This window comes from Solea senegalensis, linkage group LG1 (assembly GCF_019176455.1).
Source record: "Solea senegalensis isolate Sse05_10M linkage group LG1, IFAPA_SoseM_1, whole genome shotgun sequence".
NCBI classification, from domain to species: domain Eukaryota; kingdom Metazoa; phylum Chordata; class Actinopteri; order Pleuronectiformes; family Soleidae; genus Solea; species Solea senegalensis.
The window spans coordinates 12,761,269-12,781,103 of record NC_058021.1 but is presented as its reverse complement, the minus strand read 5'-3'; the positions used below and the strand labels follow the sequence as shown (position 1 = coordinate 12,781,103).

General features: G+C 40.0%; 1 protein-coding gene across 9 annotated transcripts in view; it reads left to right on the top strand.

Moving 5' to 3' along the window:
- The first annotated feature begins 1,027 nt into the window (after positions 1–1,027).
- Positions 1,028–19,835, top strand: part of kif1ab (kinesin family member 1Ab) — a 24,827-nt gene continuing 6,019 nt past the window's right edge. The window contains exons 1-44 of one of the 9 annotated variants that reach the window (XM_044020776.1): positions 1,029–2,362; positions 4,243–4,316; positions 4,525–4,704; positions 4,840–4,908; positions 5,366–5,544; positions 5,682–5,793; positions 5,996–6,073; positions 6,191–6,256; positions 6,347–6,364; positions 6,466–6,544; positions 6,856–6,934; positions 7,161–7,303; positions 7,456–7,494; positions 8,604–8,734; positions 8,878–8,957; positions 9,682–9,757; positions 9,847–9,926; positions 10,021–10,127; positions 10,244–10,327; positions 10,459–10,639; positions 10,723–10,795; positions 10,889–10,979; positions 11,113–11,261; positions 11,725–11,903; positions 12,517–12,654; positions 12,757–12,875; positions 13,050–13,135; positions 13,485–13,629; positions 13,974–14,157; positions 14,341–14,431; positions 14,557–14,675; positions 14,775–14,830; positions 15,431–15,539; positions 15,623–15,689; positions 16,278–16,362; positions 16,453–16,558; positions 16,684–16,707; positions 16,865–16,979; positions 17,073–17,206; positions 17,369–17,430; positions 17,533–17,678; positions 18,232–18,420; positions 18,534–18,605; positions 19,283–19,392. In XM_044020776.1, the coding sequence (XP_043876711.1) occupies positions 2,128–2,362; positions 4,243–4,316; positions 4,525–4,704; positions 4,840–4,908; positions 5,366–5,544; positions 5,682–5,793; positions 5,996–6,073; positions 6,191–6,256; positions 6,347–6,364; positions 6,466–6,544; positions 6,856–6,934; positions 7,161–7,303; positions 7,456–7,494; positions 8,604–8,734; positions 8,878–8,957; positions 9,682–9,757; positions 9,847–9,926; positions 10,021–10,127; positions 10,244–10,327; positions 10,459–10,639; positions 10,723–10,795; positions 10,889–10,979; positions 11,113–11,261; positions 11,725–11,903; positions 12,517–12,654; positions 12,757–12,875; positions 13,050–13,135; positions 13,485–13,629; positions 13,974–14,157; positions 14,341–14,431; positions 14,557–14,675; positions 14,775–14,830; positions 15,431–15,539; positions 15,623–15,689; positions 16,278–16,362; positions 16,453–16,558; positions 16,684–16,707; positions 16,865–16,979; positions 17,073–17,206; positions 17,369–17,430; positions 17,533–17,678; positions 18,232–18,420; positions 18,534–18,605; positions 19,283–19,392 (4,739 nt within the window). In that variant the 5' untranslated portion in view covers positions 1,029–2,127. Of the gene's footprint in view, positions 2,363–4,242; positions 4,317–4,524; positions 4,705–4,839; positions 4,909–5,365; positions 5,545–5,681; positions 5,794–5,995; positions 6,074–6,190; positions 6,257–6,346; positions 6,365–6,465; positions 6,545–6,855; positions 6,935–7,160; positions 7,304–7,455; positions 7,495–8,534; positions 8,735–8,877; positions 8,958–9,681; positions 9,758–9,846; positions 9,927–10,020; positions 10,128–10,243; positions 10,328–10,458; positions 10,640–10,722; positions 10,796–10,888; positions 10,998–11,112; positions 11,262–11,724; positions 11,904–12,516; positions 12,655–12,756; positions 12,876–13,049; positions 13,136–13,484; positions 13,630–13,973; positions 14,158–14,340; positions 14,432–14,556; positions 14,676–14,774; positions 14,831–15,430; positions 15,540–15,622; positions 15,690–16,277; positions 16,363–16,452; positions 16,559–16,683; positions 16,708–16,864; positions 16,980–17,072; positions 17,207–17,368; positions 17,431–17,532; positions 17,679–18,231; positions 18,421–18,533; positions 18,606–19,282; positions 19,393–19,835 lie in introns of all 9 variants that reach the window. The other 8 variants (XM_044020742.1, XM_044020737.1, XM_044020710.1 and 5 more) reach the window with 8 other exon arrangements.

Sequence of the window (19,835 nt, the reverse complement as noted above, 5' to 3'; positions counted from 1 at the left end):
ATCATTCACATACAGGAGATAGACAGAAACATGTTTTTCAACCAGCAGTGTAACAAAAGGCCCTAATGCACACTAGTTACCAATAACAAAGCACAACACACACAGTATATATTATACCAACAAAGTGGATTTTACTTTGGCTATTGTATTACGGAAAAGCAGAGAGGACAAAAGGTAAAAGCAATCCTTTTATCTCACTGCATTACTTCAAAAATGTATTATATGTTAACAAGAAATGTTTGTATTGGACCTATCTTTGGACTTAAAGTAGTTATATATTTTAGCCATTAGAGGCACTGCCCACCTAATTCTAATTTTGTATTACTGTGTCATAAAGCACATTGAAATGACTTTGTATGAAATCTGCACAAATGTGTTTGGTTTATATAGAGACTCTGCAAGTCCAGGTGCCCTTCGCTGACCCCTGTGTCTTGTGCCCCCCTGAGTTCTTCAGTCGTCCATCCATGGCTGTGTCCATGATCAAGTACGAAATGTGCATAATCTATTCATTTAATTTCAATTAATATGATTCATCTGCCTCACTTGAGTCCCTGCACCCTGAAATGTTTGTGCACGCCACTGGCTGTGATCCCTCTCCTCTCTGCTTTGCCTCAGTCTGAGCTGCATGGCTGCTGATGATGCTGATGCTGCTGATGTCACCACCGCCTCCCAGCAGCATCCCTGCCACAGCAACACCGCCATTTTCCCTTCGTTCAGACCGACATAGGCACAGCGCGCTGGAACATCCACCCTGCTGCTGATCTATCTCGCTCCTCCTCTCTCCTCCTGTCTCTGTCACTGAAGCGCCGCTGTATTCATCAGCCCACCCAAAATTGATGCTCTTTTCCCCGGCGGATTCTCCATGTATGGATGCGAGGGGAGGAAGGATGCTAGACTAACTGAGAGAGGGAGAGACACGCACCATCACGGTTTGCAGATTGAGGAAATCTGAGGAGGTTTGAATGGACAGAGGATTGTCCCACTGTGGTCTTCGAGGCTGAGTTGCTGAGGTAAGACACGAATGTGTGATGTTTTTTCTTGTGTCACGCCTAGATGAGGACAGGTGACGCGTAAAGGGCCTGTGTACATTATCTAGAAACGACGGTGACAAGATTTTTAACGTGCGAGTTCTTTTCTGTGAGTCGCTGTCTTCCAGCAATTATGTTTTCATGGAATAACGCACTTAACTGCGAGTCAGTGAAATACACAGTTCAATGCCAAAATGGATGAAAATGTGATTCAAACAACGATTGTGTGAATTGACCTGCTTTCTGGCGCAGCGTCTGTTCCGTTTGTGTTTACGCGGCCTGTTTTTGAGGTGCGGCAGTTTTCGCAAGATGGAGGAGACAGTATTTATACACAGGTTATACAAATATGAATATATAAATGTCCAATCGAATGTTACAATTGCTTTCGTCCATGTATTTACTCAGAAACAGCAATTTATATATATATGTATATATATGTATATATATGTATATATATACATATATGTGACTAAGAGGGATTTGTCATTGGTTGTATGCTGATGCGCCATGATCAAGTGGAGCAAAACGTAGCCTTAAAAACAACAACAACAAAAATAAATAAATAAATAAATAAATGGGTCATGGACAGATGAACCTATTTCAAATAATGATCAGAGGATTAATTATTGTAAAGATAAACAATCGTCACAGGTCTACTTAGACAAGGGAAATGTGTTATTGTCTGCGCTGTGTTGAGACAGTTTGTCCACAAGGCCTTCAGCTCATGCTGGTTGAGGTTAGAGGATGATGTCTGCAGAAAAAGCTGCCATTTTACTGTAGAATATGAGGGATGCTGATGATCCTTCTGACCACTGATGACCCAGACGTTTAGTCAGTGTGAAGCAGGAGCTGTGAGTCTCTGCCTGAAGCCAAACTCACTGATTTAGGGCCTGAAAATGGAGGATCATGTTATTCTCAGCTGTATGCTCTTGTCAAGGCCGTGTCCTCAATATGGATCTATCTTTACATAAACAACCCACAAAAGAATCAAGTGAATCAAATCCTTTTGCCAGATTATTAAATACTATTGCGGTGTAATGTAGTGACAACGTATAGGTGCTTGACAACAAACGTGGGCTTCTCTCCTACATATTCACAAATGTTGCTGACAATTCTAATAAGTGTTTCTCATTATCTGCCTGTGCAGGAGTACGTTGTCTGTGTGTGTGTGTGTGTGTCGCCACAAGGATCTCCAGCTGTTCCCCCTGATCACACACCCACCTGCATCATGGCAGCGGCGTCGGTGAAAGTCGCTGTGAGGGTTCGACCCTTTAACTCCAGAGAGATTGGGAAGGATAGTAAATGCATCATTCAGATGACGGGGAACACCACAAGTGAGTACGACCTGAAGTGTTGTGTATGATGGCATACACTATGATGTGACAGTGTTGACAGATGCTACAGTATTGATCTGCTGCTCACTTTGTTTTAATAGGAAAATAAGTCAACCTTGAGACTGCAACTGTCTGTAGATAAACAAAAATATGAAATAACATTTATATAATATGATGTTGTACATGTACATGCAATTGCCCTGTATACTTTTTTTTAGATTTCATACTATTCTTTGCCCTTACTCACTTATACATTATTCATCAGTTTTCAAAATACTGATTATGACAGATCCCAACTTTTAGATGACAACCATTTGCTACATATCAACCTTGTCAAAGCTATAATGTAAATAGATTTTTGCAAAAATACCAGACTAATTGTAAGTATTTGTCAACACTTTCAATTTTGAGATCTACTAGTCTGCTGCTTCAATCCCAACATGTAAAGAGAGTAATTACTAGATACCTATATTCTTTTATCAGATAGATTAAGACAATAGTCTGAATAAGACACTGTCTTGTTAACAGCATTATCAGATTACCTAGTTAAATAAGGTCCTATTCAGAATAAGCAATCATTGGATTTAGACATGTATTTCAATCTTTGTCATATTATGTAGATTACATTACGTTATTGTTCAGATTTGAATGTCCTGTTGGAGATTCCATCAGCATTAGACTATGCTTTGCAACATGTTAACAGGAATATGAAACTTAACATTTTATTAGGTACGTCATAATTCATAGACAGCAGTTTTATCTTCATTTGCAGTGTTAGGCAAATCATACGTCCTCTGTTTTACTTTCATTCGAGCCACAGTGTTGTGACTCTGTGGTTCTGTTTATATTGCAGTCCTGTGACCCATCACTGAGCCAAGTTTTGCATTTCACCTCAGATATTTGTCCGGTAGGCAGCTTTGGCCTCCAGTAGCAGGAGAGAGGGCAGGAAAGCATGTGCCATCTTGGCATTTAGACAGGGAAACAAAAGCTTCAGTCAGGCCTGAAGCCCTGTCACTGTGTGTAGGATTCAGTGACCGCCACAGCTCTGCGCTCTCATCACACGAGCTACAGGAACCAAAGAGACTCCATTGTTATGGTTGAGCCCTGACAGGGTCAGCTGATGTCAAACACAGTGTATGTGTGTGTGTGCGCGCGTTTGTGCCTGTCAGTGTTTTTAATGACCTCACTACAGCCAAAGATTCAAATTTTCATTGTTTTCAGCTAATTAGCTTAACTGTTAAATTGCTTTACTGTTGTTTCTGGCTGAGTTCATGTTACAGCAGGACATTTTTTCTGCTATGTTGAACTTATCTGCATGGGGCGACACACTAGATTCAGTTTGCAGCAAGCAGAATCTGCTACTGCTCAGTTTGCTTTTGTTTTTGACTGCGCATACACTGCACCCTTTCTCTGTTAGGATGAATAAAGAATGAAGGTGCATTTAAAATGTCTGCTATTGATACTCCCTAAAGTCTAATAAGTCCTGTATGATCTGTTTAGACAATCCAGTGGTCTGTCTGTCTGTCTGTCTGTAGTTTGACTGTTTACTTTCATTCTACTCTGTCATTAACAATCATCTTAATATTTATATGAAAAGAAACTAAGATCAAAAAAATCATTGTACGATCATATTACATGAAAGTAAGTCGAAAATGAGAGTACTTGATTGTAAGCAGTGGATTCATCTGTATTGGACATGACATAATATAAACTGTAGGTGTGTAGCAGCATGAGTGGGTAACACCCTTAACACCCTAGTACATTGTCTTATTCACTGTGCAAATTACTCTGGAAAAAGCTGTCATTTTGCATTGAAAGGTATATTTATTTTTGTGTTTAGTAAATTGATGGGTCTGTTTTGCTCCTTTTTTTTTTTTTAGCAATCCTGAATCCAAAACAGCCAAAAGAAAACAAGAGCTTTAACTTTGACTATTCTTACTGGTCCCACACTACGGTGAGTTTCACCATCTCTATTTATTTAACATACTGCTGCTGGTCAGATAAGAAAAAAAATGTCTCTCAAACTAATGGCTAATTGTATAGTTTGACTAAAATTTCATGGTGTAAAACAAATTCTGTTTTAGCAGCATGTCATGCTGTGAAAAACACATCTCTAAACTTCATTTGCCAATATTTCTACTCCACTCCCTCCACATCTGCAGCCAGAGGACATCAACTATGCGTCCCAGATGCAAGTGTACAGGGACATTGGAGAGGAGATGCTGCTCCATGCCTTTGAAGGCTACAACGTTTGCATATTTGCATATGGCCAGACAGGAGCAGGCAAAAGCTATACCATGATGGGACGACAGGAGCAGGACCAACAAGGAATCATTCCTCTGGTAACACAGTGCACAATTCTCATTGATCAATATGAGAATCTGAAAAACACAGCAATAGTTGTCTTTTGATTGATGTTTTTATTGTTTTATAAAATACAAACGTTGTAAGCTATATATATCCTCTTTATTTGCTAGCTGTGCGAGGACCTCTTCACCAAAATCAATGGCAGCAATAATGACAACAACATGTCTTACTCTGTGGAGGTGAGTGATCTCGACCCCACCATTTTCTCCCTAAATTTAGTAATGATGTTATTTTTATTTAGCAGAGACTCAAAGACTGTAAACAAAGGAAACACCACTATTTGAGAGGGCATCATTTTATTACTGTATATCAGCTGTTTCCAAACTTAGCAGCCCAATAATTATGTGTAATTAACACACAAGGATCAAATGTGTTCTTACAAATGACTCGTTATTCCTAGTGCTGTCAAAAGTATTGCACTTTTTTGTCTGCAGCTAGTTGTTTTTACTCTGTTGTAAAACAGAAGAGCAGCACTTTTAACAATGTACACATAAGAAATAATTTTCATACCATTGTCTTGATGGCTCTTTAGTTTGGCCTAGGGCTTGTTTTTCTGTTAAGGACACAATTAAAACCACTGTATAGCTCATTGCAGTACATAGTTGTATGACATGACTTCCTGTTTGCTTCCTACAGGTGAGTTACATGGAGATTTACTGTGAGCGTGTGCGTGACCTGCTGAACCCCAAAAACAAAGGCAACCTGCGGGTCAGAGAGCATCCACTGATGGGACCCTATGTTGAAGATTTATCAAAACTAGCCGTCACCTCCTACAACGACATCCAGGACCTGATGGACTCTGGGAATAAAGCCAGGTAACTGAAGCTTATTTGCTAATTATGGATGAACCTTCTCCAATGATGGTCGATGTAGTGATGGATGGCGGATATTATTTACATGAGTGATTTGATCGTGGTGAATTTAAGTCAATAATACACTACTAAATCCACAGGACTGTGGCTGCTACCAACATGAATGAGACCAGCAGTCGCTCCCACGCCGTCTTCAACATCATCTTCACACAGAAGAAACGCGACATGGAGACGGACAACAGTTCAGAAAAGGTTCTGACACTAAGCTCAACTCATACACTTAATAAATTATAATTTTGTGTGGTTATCTAATAGAAGTGCTGTAGTATTGACTTTTAACCACACATTAAGTTTGACTGCCCAGTTTTGTGAGATACAGGTGAAATGTATTTCATTGTTGATTTTAAAATTCAGAGGTTTGTGTTTTTAAATATTATCTCCTACCGTCATACAGGTCAGTAAGATCAGTCTGGTGGACTTGGCCGGCAGCGAGAGAGCCGACTCAACCGGAGCTAAAGGGACCAGACTGAAGGTGAGAGGGAGGTTGCTCCTTTATTGTATATAAATTATTATGAGGCATTTTTAAAACATTTGCACATAATTGATGGAAAATAAATATGTTAGATAACTGAATTTGAGGTCTTTGCAGGAAGGAGCAAACATCAACAAGTCTTTAACCACTCTGGGCAAAGTTATTTCTGCTCTAGCTGAACAGGTATGTTTTTACTTTTTTTTTATCTTGTTTACTTACTCGTGTCTCATTTACTGTTATTTAAATAACACACTTTTGTCTCTCATCTGTCAGGACTCTGCACCAAACAAGGTAAGCAATTCGAGCTACCGCAGCTGGGAAGAGGATGTACTCTGTGTTTTTTTTTTTCGTCAGGCTCAATGACGAGTCATTTTGTCTTTGTTTTTGTTTAGAACAAGAAAAAGAAGAAGGTTGAAAATTTTATTCCATACAGAGATTCAGTCCTGACTTGGCTACTGAGGGAGAACTTAGGTATGTACTACTTTCTACTACTACTGATTTTTTATTTTATAAAAGTGCTTTACAGGAAAGATTTATAAGACACCAAAAATGACAGTTGTAGTGGTTAATCCACTACTGCTACTTCAAATAAAAAAATTATTGTCAGAAACAGCACATAATCAGTTATATTCATAATCAGTTAGACACGTAGCATTGCTTGTTGTTTTTCCAGTTGCTAAAAGCTGCAGTTTGATTGCAGAACCGTATTTGGAACATTTCAATTGTTGCACAGCCCATTATGATTGTGGTGAATAAGCATTGTTTTCTTTTCTGTTTTTTAGGAGGAAACTCTCGCACTGCTATGGTGGCTGCCCTCAGCCCGGCTGATATCAACTATGATGAAACCCTTAGTACACTCCGGTAAGAAACAAATGTCAATTAAATATATTTTTAAGGATAGTAAGTAATATACATCGTCATTATATAAATGTGCAGTTTCGCTCTGCATACTGTGACCACAGATTTAACACGCAGAGTAAACCGATTAGATTTTGTAACAATTAGATGCATATTTTGCATATTAGCAAGGAAATTGGACTTAACAACAGAGGCCTGTTGACCAATTAGCACTTTTCTGTTCCTCCAGGTACGCTGACCGCGCCAAACAGATTCGCTGCAATGCTGTGATCAACGAGGACCCCAACAACCGGCTGGTGCGTGAGCTGAAGGAGGAGGTGGCTCGACTCAAGGACCTGCTGTACGCACAGGGTCTGGGAGACATCATAGAGAGTGAGTGTCACATGGGGTAAACACAACTTCCAGTCACAGAAAATGTATGTCAGACATATAGGGTGTGAACACACACATGCACATTTATTTTTCATAGTTCACATCCAAGACAGTGTCTCTCACACATTGTCTTCTCTCCTCTGTCCTATCAGCGTATCGCTGCACCGGCCCAGTCATCACTGGTTTGAAATGTGTGTATAATTCTAGCCAGCCTGCGCTTTGCAACTAAAAGAAATGAATCCCAAGCCGGCCTTCCTCCTCTATCACACAAGAGACCTGATTAGCAACCCCAAGAGAACATAATGTGAAGACAGATAAGACATAAATAAGCAAAAACTATTTAAATCATACAGTAATTGTTTAGAGCATCACATAAATTACCCTCCCAAAAGTCCAGATACAGAGGATGAACTATAAATCTATAAAAAAAATTCAGCAACATGGCCTCCATTTTCCCCCATTAATTCTTATTTCCATGGTATCACTCATTTTCTGCCTCTTGTTTTAATACAGGAGGCTCTAAACCCTTTTTTTGTGTAAGCAGTTATAAAAAGCTTATAAAGCTTTGTCCTGCAATCCCATGCAAACATGTTGCATATTGTCTCCAATATACAGCATCAGAAAAGCTGGCAGCATAAAAATCATAGTTGATATAAAGCGTGTACCTTCGAAAACAATTATTAGTGATCATGGAATAAAGGACTGACTGGGAGGACGCCATTTTAAATCAGTGAGGAACAAGTGTTGCATCCAGGTTCTCTGTGTAGTGAAGCTTTGAGGCCTGCACTAACAGGAGTTATGCTACCAAAGGCTGTGCTAAACAGACAAAACAAACTGAAATGTTTGACAAAACAAACAAAAAAAAGATAAAAATTGGTAAACACTAAATTTGGTCATGATCTCATGCTTGCAAGCCTGTTGACTGGTTTCTGTGTATTTGAGTGTCAGAGAAAATTGCCTCTAACATTCAATGTATTTTATTTATTGGGTGGTTTGAGTTTTTCTTTTTTCTCCGTCTGTAATGGCTTAAATTACCTCTGCTTCTTTGATCCATTATTTGAGCTCTCTCTTCTTTTTGTTTTTGTACTCCTCCCTGTCGTTCTCCCATTTTCCGCGTGTTCCTCTCAATCCCTGATGTCTTTCCGTAATTACCTGGCATCTGCTTCTACCTTCCCTTCCTCCTGTACTTCCTTCCTTGCTCTCCTCCATGCAACGCCTCTCTCTCTGGCAGACCTGTGCGATTATAAGAACTTTGTAAATAATCGCCAGGCTGTCGATCAAAGGGGTGATCTCTCCACAGTGACACACGCCATGACAGGAATGAGCCCGTCTCCCTCCATTTCGGCCCTGTCCAGCCGTGCCGGCTCCATCACCAACCTTCATGATCGCATCTTCAGCCCGGCCAGTGAAGAGACCATCGAGAGGCTCAAGGTAAGAAAGATGGGTGACATTGTTCAGTTTGATGTAGAGCTTGGAAAAATGAAGTTCATATACAAATAAAGAGAAAAACTAAGAGAAAAAGTAATGAAATCAGATAGAATTGCGCTTTATAAATCCATTTCTTAATTTCGCAGGAAACTGAGAAAATCATTGCTGAGCTCAATGAAACCTGGGAGGAGAAGCTGCGTCGTACGGAGGCCATTCGCATGGAGAGGTTGGTCACGTAGTCTTCAGCTCTTGCTCATATATATTTGTGCTCCATAGCAAGAAGGATGGTCCCATTATTCTTACCTCAACAGTTCTACTATCAGGTCGGTTTCTCCAAAACCAAAATAAAGTCCCTCATTTAGATTAAACCCCTGACATGTATTTAGATTCAGTTTTCAAGGATGTGCTGGCAAGATGTCAGTATCAATCTATGAATGGAAATGATAGATAACAACAGGGATGGCGTGGTCACAGCCTGGAATAGCTACTAATACTGATATCAGTCTGATACCGTCTTTTTAGAAAATAATACTTGCCTGTTTTGCTTTTTCGTCTTTGATCTTTAAAGAGAGTGCATATTCAGTAGCTCACATGATCACTGCATCCCTCACTCACATTCTGGTCACATAACATTGGTGCCATATGTTTTTAAACCCGTGGTTAATGAATCATTCATGTGATATTTGAGGTATTAAGGTTTAAGGTGACAAGTGACAATTCATTCATAAAAACTATTAGAGACACTATGAGAGGGATTGTTGTGTTTGTCATCGTCATTAGGTCAAAATTACATAAATAGTTAGTTTGACTAAACTCCTGTAAAACGTTATGACAGCCTATTGTGACGCTTTTTATGAGCAGTGTCTCATGCAACATCCAACAATCACAGGCTAACCTCTCAGCTCACACAATCCAAACACTGTCCTGTGATGTATGTGTACTCACTGTAGAGAGGCCCTGCTGGCTGAGATGGGTGTTGCCATGAGAGAAGACGGAGGCACCTTGGGTGTCTTCTCCCCGAAAAAGGTACGGCGTTTGTAAGCTGCTTGTTGTTGACGTGTCTATTCTTTCAAAAACACACATTAAATAATAAACATCACAATTTCACCTTTCAGACGCCTCACCTGGTGAACCTGAACGAAGACCCACTGATGTCTGAGTGTCTTCTCTATTACATTAAAGATGGCACTACAAAGTAAGAGTTTTTACATGTTTTCTATTTTGAGGTTTAGTCCAGATGCAGAGCTGTTTTTTTTCCCCCACATTTCGATGACATCATCTTCCCACAGGGTTGGCCGTGAAAATGCCAAGAGTCGCCAAGACATTGTTCTCAGTGGCCATTTCATCAAAGATGAGCACTGCACATTCAGCAGCACCATAGGCCCTCAGGGAGAAGGTAAAAGACTTGCGGCTGTTTTTGACTTTTTTGAAAATTGCGATATTAAATAAATGTTCCAACCCACCATTTGTTATATTGAATATATTTAAAACAATTGGTATATCTTCAATTAGGATGTGTCATCCTTGAGCCATGCGAGGGATCAGAGACATATGTCAATGGGAAGAGAGTGACCTCACCTATTGTTCTGCGATCAGGTAAGATTCTAAAAATGTCTTTAAATTAAAAAAAAAGAAAAGAAAAAAGATTGTTAGTGATATCAGTTTTGTCATTTCAGTGTAAGATAATTTATTAAGATATTCAACCCTTTCCAAACTTAACTTTACAGGGAATCGAATCATAATGGGAAAGAGCCACGTGTTTCGCTTCAACGACCCAGAGCAGGCTCGCCTGGAGCGAGAGAGGACGCCGTGCGCTGAGACGCCCGTGGAACCCGTCGACTGGGCCTTTGCTCAGAGAGAGCTGCTGGAGAAACAAGGCATCGACATGAAGCAGGAGATGGAGCAGAGGTGAGTTTGGACAATAATACATTTAATTTAATAACATGGCATTGTCATGTACTGTAACTGTAACTGTGTAAATCTTGTTCCAGGCTTCAGGAACTGGAGGATCAGTACCGTAAAGAAAGAGAGGAAGCCAGTAACCTGCTAGAACAGCAGAGACTGGTGAGAGAAAGCTCCACAAGAAAACATTACAGTGAATTAGAATTAGAACTCCCTATAAACCATTTCTGTTTCTGATCATCTATTGTCTTTCAGGACTATGAAAGTAAACTGGAGGCTCTTCAGAAACAGGTGGACTCTCGGTACCTGGAGTCACCTGAGGAAGAGGAGGAGCCTGAAGAGGAAGGTGATGCGGTCAAATCAAGTCAAGTCAATTTTTTTTAGGCCAACATCACAAACACATTTTTGTCTCTACTCAAACAAATCTGTCTTTTATTTGGTCACATGTGATTCTCACATTAAATGTCTTGCCTCCGCAGTGCCTTGGACAGAGCATGAGACCGAGTTGGCTCTGTGGGCTTTCAGAAAGTGGCGTTTCTATCAGTTCACCTCTCTCAGAGATCTGCTTTGGGGCAATGCCATCTTTCTCAAGGAGGCCAACGCTATAAGCGTGGAGCTGAAGAAGAAGGTGGGACATTAGAAAACATGGTCCTTAATTAGCACTGGGACACATTTGTGATTTGGGTAAAAATGTGACGTTTTCTTTTTAAATCAAAATCTCCTTTTTGCTGCTTAAAGTGACGTAAATTAGTGCCCCATAAAATAACAGTTCTCATCTTACAGTAATTTAGACAAAAGGAGTCTCCAGAAAAGTAATGGATTGTCTCGACTCCTGTGGTCATCAATATCTATCTTACGTTTAATACACTGAAAATGCAGTATTTGTAAAAATTGGTATCTGTATATAAATGAACAACTACTTCATGTTTTTGCAGTTATCAGAAAATCAAACCTATTTTTATGGTGAAATCATTGTTTATGACCACTGGAATTTGCTTTTGTGTGTTGCAGATGTGAGTGGGCTGGGAATAGGATCACAGTGGCATGTAAAGAGTCAGTTTCTCACATTTTATGTCTTGTGTCATCCTCAGGTTCAGTTCCAGTTTGTCTTGTTGACGGACACTCTCTACTCCCCGTTGCCTCCTGACCTGCTGCCACCCTGTGTGGCCAAGGAGCGAGAAAGCAGACCTTTCCCTCAGACAATAGTGGCTGTGGAGGTGCAGGATCAGAAGAATGGAGCAACGCATTACTGGACTCTAGAGAAACTCAGGTATAAGCTTATTAACGATAAGTCTAGTCAATGTTTTTTTTTTTTTTTTATTATTTATTTATTATTTGAGTTCATGGTTAGAGAGTAAGTTAATTTTAATGTCTGTGTCATGCCTTCTGATCTGTCCCACATGGGATTATGAGACACCGTTTTACAAAAATAAATTCATCCTCTAGTTTTACATTTATAAATATAATATTATAAGTATTTAAATAAATACACAAATAAAGATAAAACAATAAAAAAAACAAGTGACCTTATAAAGTACCACTTTTTACACTTCATGTGACATAATTCAGTAAATATGACTACTACAGGTGTTTCCTTTTTAGTACAACTTTTCCTTTTTTAAGATGTTTCCAGATGCTGTCTGCTGTGTCTCTTTTACAAAGACCTTTTAAGAAAAAGTACTTGACTGAATGTTAAATGCTAAAGAAGTTTTAGCACTAAGCACACAAAAATGTAAAACATTTTAAAGTATGGTCTGCTGTCTTTGTAAGGTACAGCCAAACTACAGCTAAAACAAGACTTGGGGAGGAGTCTACTTTGCGTTTTCTGTTATACTGCCATTCATTCACCAGCTGCGTCTGGTCCTCATTGTGTGTCCCTGCAGACAGAGGCTGGACCTGATGAGAGAAATGTATGACCGTGCTGCAGAACTCCCCAGCAGTGCTGTGGAGGACTGCGACCACGCCCTGACCGGAGGCGACCCCTTCTATGATCGCTTCCCCTGGTTCCGTCTTGTCGGCAGGTCAGACGTCGACCGAACACCAAATGCAAACAACTCCTCTCCTCTCAATTGCACGTGTTTAATATGCTTTAAATGATCACCGTCTTTGCTTTTTATCCTCAGGGCTTTTGTGTACCTGAGTAACTTGCTGTACCCAGTACCACTGGTGCATCGTGTGGCCATTGTCAGTGAGAAAGGGGAAGTGAAAGGCTTCCTCAGAGTTGCTGTGCAGGCCATCTCAGGTATTCATTTTGACCTTGCTAATGTTAGGGTTAGATTGACCAAATCCTCCCCAATTTGATTTATGTTTCAGATATAATCACACATGAAAATGATGAAAAATGTTGTGTAACTGTTAGATACTTAACTTCATGAAAAGGTGGTCACGCTTTCTCCTCTGTTTTGTGCTTCTCCAGCTGATGAGGAGGCCCCTGATTATGGCTCTGGTGTGAGGCAGTCTGGCACTGCCAAAATCTCCTTTGAAGACAAACATTTTGAGAAGGTAGTGATTCCTTAGAGTTCTTTTAAGTATGTTATTATCCCGCTTGTGAGGAGGAAGAAAATGCCAAATGAGATCAAATGTCTGATTAGAGGAAATTATGTAGTGATGACATTTTATATCTAAAAGGTCCAAGGTTAATTTACCTGCTACATCATAATGTTTTGTAAAAACAGATACCAAGATTTTCTCCATATTTTACGTTTGGATTGATAATGTGTTGCTGTAAAAATTAAGCATGTCATTTACAAACAAGCAGAGAGATGCTTTCAAACACTCAAATTCTTCATGAATTGCTGCCTTTGGATGTTGTTGACTGCACTGAGCTCATGTTTTCGTCTCTTGTGTTTAGTTCCAGACAGAGACGTGTCCTGGTGTTATGTCGCACTCCAACACCTTGCAGGAGGAGCTGAGAATTGTGGAGGGAGAAGGACAAAATGCTGAGATGGGAATCTCTGTGGACGAAGTCAACAACAACACTTGTGAAGGCAAGAGGGGTGTGTGTGTTTTGTGTGTGTGCTCCAACACAAAGCATTTTCAAAAGGTTTCTGTGTGGCTATTGATCAGTGGTAGAGTGGGTCATCTTCCAACCGGAAAGGTTTGGGGTTTGATCCTTACTTGCTCTAATGTTACTTACTGATGCAAGCCAGAATTACTCCTGGCAGCTGTGCTGGCACTTTGTAAATGGGTATGATAGATTTGTGATCGAAAAACTGTTACACACTCTATCCTTTCGATGCACTTTGAATGGAATGGTAAAATGCAAAAAATGTACTGTGAAGTGAATAGTCATTAAAAATGGAAAAGCACAATTAAAAATACACACTTCTGTCATGTGCAGCCACACTGGAGTCTCCTAGCAGCCCATCCAAGAGTTTAGGTCTGGGTCTGGATCTTCCTCTGGACCTCTCTCCAGAGAGAGCGCTGACCCACCTGAGGATTGGCAGCACCTTTACCTTCAGAGTCACCGTCTTACAGGCATCCAGCATCTCAGCAGAGTATGCCGACATCTTCTGCCAGTTCAAGTGAGTGAACACTGAACAGAGACACTTGAATCCCTGCATGTTGTCACAGAAGCTTTGAGAAAAGGACTACACTGTTTGTCCAATATTCATCACTTGTGGTTATTGTTTGTGGTTTGAACATTATTCATTCATGGTTAAAATGAAGAACAGTGTCAAATACGTTCATTTCTGCTGTCCTTTCAGTTTCATCCACCGTCATGACGAGGCTTTCTCCACGGAACCCCTGAAGAACACAGGCAGAGGACCTCCGCTTGGTTTCTACCACGTACAAAATGTGCGCACTGAACTCTACACTCACTCTTATTATTCACAAATATTAATAGTTAGGGCTGCTTTTTGTAAACAGATTCTTTGACTAGTTGCATGTAATTTAATTTCATTCCTTCCGTCCTCTGCCAGATCACAGTGGAGGTGACCAAGTCTTTTGTGGAGTACATAAAGACTCAGCCAATCGTCTTTGAGGTGTTTGGTCATTATCAGAAACAACCCTTCCCTCCACTCTGCAAAGACCTGATCAGGTAATTTACATTCAATTTTATTTAAACTGGTGACTTATTATGAGTTAATGTATCATTCAGACACATTTCACATTTTGGTTTCCTTGTCCTGTCTCTTAGTCCACTGAGACCTTCCAGGAGACAGTTCCCCAGGGTGATGCCCTTATCCAAACCAGGTTTGTAGAGTTGATTAAACATTAGCATTTATCCATGATTTGGTTATATATTGCACTCCATGGCCTTTTATAGGTAGCAATTTTAGAAGTTTTATTATCACAAAATCACTGGGAAAAGAAGGAATCTGTCAAACCTGCAGATAATTTGGTCAACCATAAAAGCTTGTATCATTTAAATTGAGAAATAACTGCTCTGCTTATATCAAAGGCAGCATTTAAACATCTATTCTGTAAATTTTTCACCTGGATAACTGAATGTCATGTTATTCCCTAACATGTAAATAAACAGTGATTTTCCGTAGCTTTTATGGTCATCGTAAGGTGTGTTTGCCCTCAGATTTGCTCAATTTTGTTTGTTGATTTCGGTCTATTAAAAAATTTTAAACCACAATGGGGTTTCTTCAACATTCCCTGATGAATATAATGTAAATGTAAAAGTTTTTCCTGATGTTGTGTGGACACTGTGTGTTGAAATGTGTTGGTGAAGCAAAATTCCACATCCTGCTCTGTCTTCCCCTCTAACTCAATCATAATCAGTTCAGTCTGGGGTGAACTGGTCTGGTCTGTCACACATTAATCTATTCTCCTGTCATTCTTCAGTGCCAGCCACAAAGCTCAGCACTTTGACTCGCTCCACTGCGGGACCATGCCACGCCAAATATGACCTCATGGTCTTCTTTGAGATCTGCGAGCTGGAGGCCAACGGGGAGTGAGTCATTTAAAACTAAATTTATGCTTCCTCAAATGATATACTGTAAGTCTCACTTAACATAAATGTTTCCTCTTCTCCAGCTACATACCTGCTGTTGTTGACCACAGAAGTGGGATGCCCTGTCATGGCACGTACCTCTTACATCAGGTCTGACCACCTTTAATTACCTCCATATTTCCCTAAATACACATGAATAGACTCAGTAGCTAATGTACATAATGCATTAAATGAATTTAATTACCTGAAAACACATAACTAATGTTATATATACTGTTGAGTAGTGTACTAAAAATCTTTAAATTCATAGAAATCCATATTTCTAGGCAAAAAATGGAGGAGTCAACAACACTCAACAGCGATTACAAATTTTGAATGTTCGTGTATTCCTTATCTAATGGAGTTGTTGATGGGACATAGGGTGTAGTAGATGGTGGGGTGTGGGGGTGCTGGCTGCTGGGACTGCAGCCAACTCCTGTGCATAAATCACACACATACATACACACCTACTAATAATTCAGACACTAAATAAATTTCGACCTTGTGCTTTAGATCATCTTAATGAGGCCCAGTGTGTTTAAAGTCTTTTTAATATCAGCAGCTACGTTTCAATGTCTGGATAAACCCATGTGCCACATTCATTCCACTCATTATCAGCGTGAGATACTTTTGTTCCAGTGGAAGTGCAGTAACAATATTGATTTGCTGATTTGCTGATTTGCTTCACAACATCCACAGGGCATTCAGAGGAGGATCACAGTCACCATTGCTCATGAAACAGGAAATGACATAGAGTGGAAAGAGGTGAAAGAGCTGGTCATTGGTGAGTAATGAGGGAAAGTGGCAAACAATATATAAATCCTTGTCCAATTGGGAATAAATTCATCTGATTTAAGATTTATTTGATTTTTAGGTCGCATTCGAAACACACCAGAGGCCGATGAGACCATCATAGACCCCAACATTCTTTCCCTCAACATCCTGTCGTCTGGATACTTCTGGCCTAAGCATGATGACAAGTATGAATCCGCCTGTTTGTGTGTGTCTCACTAAAGTTTTGCTTTACCTCATGTTTAATTTTGCTTGGATCAGTTTCTTTGCCGAATTTCTCACCCTTTTCACTTTTTGTCTTTGTTTACGGCAGCGTCTCATTGGGAGTAGATCATAGGTACAATGACAATCATTTTTTTTATATTTTCACTAATTGCTTTTCTGATAACAAGAACGCCCTTTACCTCACATGTTTCACTTTTCGTGGTAAGTTGGATATTTCTGCCTTTAAGATGAAGCAGGTAAAAGATCACATTTTGTTTTTCTCACACCAGAACGTTCTACCGGTTTGAGGCAGCGTGGGACAGTTCCATGCACAACTCTCTGCTCTTGAACAGAGTCACTCCCTACAGGGAGAAGATCTACATCACACTCTCTGCTTATTTGGAGGTAATATTTTTTTTTACCTCCATATATAATATTTTTTTTCTTTCACTGTGTTCTTGTGAATGGATTCTGATGTTTTCTGTGTATTTTAACCAGATGGAGAACTGCACACAACCGACAGTGATCACCAAAGATTTTTGCATGGTTTTTTACTCTCGCGACACAAAGCTGCCGGCCTCTCGCTCCATCAGAAATCTCTTCAGCACTGGCTGCCTCCGTCCCTCTGAGAGGTGCAGATTTTTTAGATTTATACAATCTGAGATCAGGCTACACTGTGTGTTTTATACCTTTATGATTAAATATATAATGTTTTCAGCACATTTTAGTAGATTAACTGTCCGAAATCTCTTTGTTTAAATGTACTGTGGCAATTTGTGCTCTCTCCATCTCAGTAACCGTGTCACAGGAGTTTATGAAGTCACTCTCTGTCACGTGGCAGACAATGGAAGTCCAGGTGAGACAAAACAAACAAGAAAGCTCAGTTAAATAAAACTAAAACATTTGTTAAACATGACAGGGTATCAATGTTCTAAAACATAAATGTGTTCTCCATCAGGCATGCAGCGCCGCCGCAGGCGTGTGCTGGATACTTCGGTGGCGTACGTCCGAGGAGAGGAGAACCTGGCTGGATGGAGGCCTCGCAGTGACAGTCTCATCCTTGACCACCAGTGGGAGCTGGAGAAACTCAGCTTACTGCAGGAGGTAAGAATGATGATGTCTACAAAAGATGGCACAAAAAAATGCATTTAGTATTCCATGGGTTCGTTCTAGATTTGGAAAAACTGCTTTTACTGCAGCTGACTCATGAAACACAATACAACCTTCTCAAATTAAGTACAATTCCTCCCTTTGGACAGAAATTTGATCTTGAACCTTCCAACTTCAGGTTGCAACTGTTTTATATAACTGTATTTTTATATCATATTTTACAATCTTTGTTAAATTAATTTCTTTTCAGTGTATGTATTTTAATGTATTTGTCTATTAAAGGTTGTATGTATGTATTTATTTCAACCTAATAGTATAAATGCAAAATTACGGACAACTCTGCATGCACACAGCCTAATAAAATCACTTGTTCACAGAAAATACATTAATTACTCAACAAGACCTTTAGCTATTGTAGAACTGCAATCATTTAATTTGAAAATCTGTGTTGACGTCAGAAAATGAGGAGGTAAAGCATTCAGAAAGAATGTAACAAGGTTATTACCACAACAAATGATGTAAAATGTGCACACGTTTGTTGTTTTAGGTGGAGAAGACCCGACACTACCTGCTGCTGAGGGAGAAGCTGGAGGCGACTCTGCAGGCCGGACAGGAAGTGCTGTATAAAAGCAGTGACATCAGCGACTTCGCAAAGAGTCCCGTCCTCAGCCACAGTCCGAGCAGCAGCCTCACCCCCGAGAGCCCCAACCAGAGGCAGAGGGAGCTGGCGGCCAAGGTGAGTGCTGCTCCACAACTTTTGTCTGAGCCCGACTGTTTTTCTTTTTTTTAACTGTTATGATCCCATACAGACATAATTCAGCATGATTTTCTGTCTATTTTCTGTTTTAGTGTTTGCGTCTGCTGATGCACACCTTCAACAGAGAGTACAGCCAGGTGAGCAGCAGTGCCAGTGAGAGCAAGGTGAGCCCCAGTCTAGGCCCTCTAATCCGGCCCAATAATCCCTCTGAACATTTACTACTGTACTGAATAATTAAGCCCCACATTTCACCCATTAACTCATTTCATAATTAGTTCAGCACAGATTCTTTTTTTTTCCCATCCTTTTCTGATCTAATTCCCCATCACCCACTTTTTAAACTTTTGTAGTAGACCAAGGGTAAATATTATTCACAAGTATTATATATTTGTATCTGGTGGATGAGATATGACAGTCAAACAAGAAACCTTTTTAGGATAATATTAACCAAGGTCTCCACTCAATTCTATCTTTTAAAACCCATGTGTTCATCACTTACAACAGGATTCTCTCCTGACTTCATCCCTCACCAGTAACTCCTTTTCAGAGATTGAGAGGTTCCCACTAACTCAGTACACCCCCCCCGCATGTATTCTTTAATATTTTAATCAATGAGGGGCTCTTAGACATGATGAGGACATATGTTTTAGTGGTACAGAATTATTTTTCCAATGTATTGCTACACAAATGACAGTTTGTCTGATTGAGTTGTTTTCTGAATGCGTGTCTGTGTTGTTCGTGCTTAACTGTTTGCTGGCATGTTTTGTCTGTATTTGTCCCTCTTGTCTTGTGTGTGTTTCTCGCTGCATGATTTGGTGTGTGTGTGTGTGTGTGTTTTTAGCTGTCTGAGATGTCTGCATCTTTAAGGAGGGACTCATCATCGTCTGGACTGAGCACGCTTACTCCGTCCTCTACCTGCCCATCACTGGTCGAAGGACACTATGACTTTAGGTATGTAGCAATATCTTCTTAGTCATTCTTAGTGTGGATAGGCCGAGCAAAGTCAGCTACAGACTTGTCACAGGAGGCATATTTATTCCCAATAAGATTTGCTCTCTCATCATCCTCCTCTTCCTCACATAATACTGACGCACTGATATAGTGAAATTAGATTAGGATAGAGCGAGAGATAAGGTTTAATTTATTATTATTATTTGTTATTGTAGTTTCATTGTTTTGCGCGCTCCGGTCAAAATTATAGATAGCAGAGAAGTCTTTCTGATTTTACCACCAGAGGAAGCACCAGAGGAAGCTCACATGCCACAGTTTAAGAACCATGGGTCTAAAAACAAAGGCATCGCAGTCCAAAGTACCCTGACTTTAACTCCAGCTCTAACACCTCTGGATCCTACATTTCGCACAATGCATCTCAGTAGCATATGTCTTACATTAGA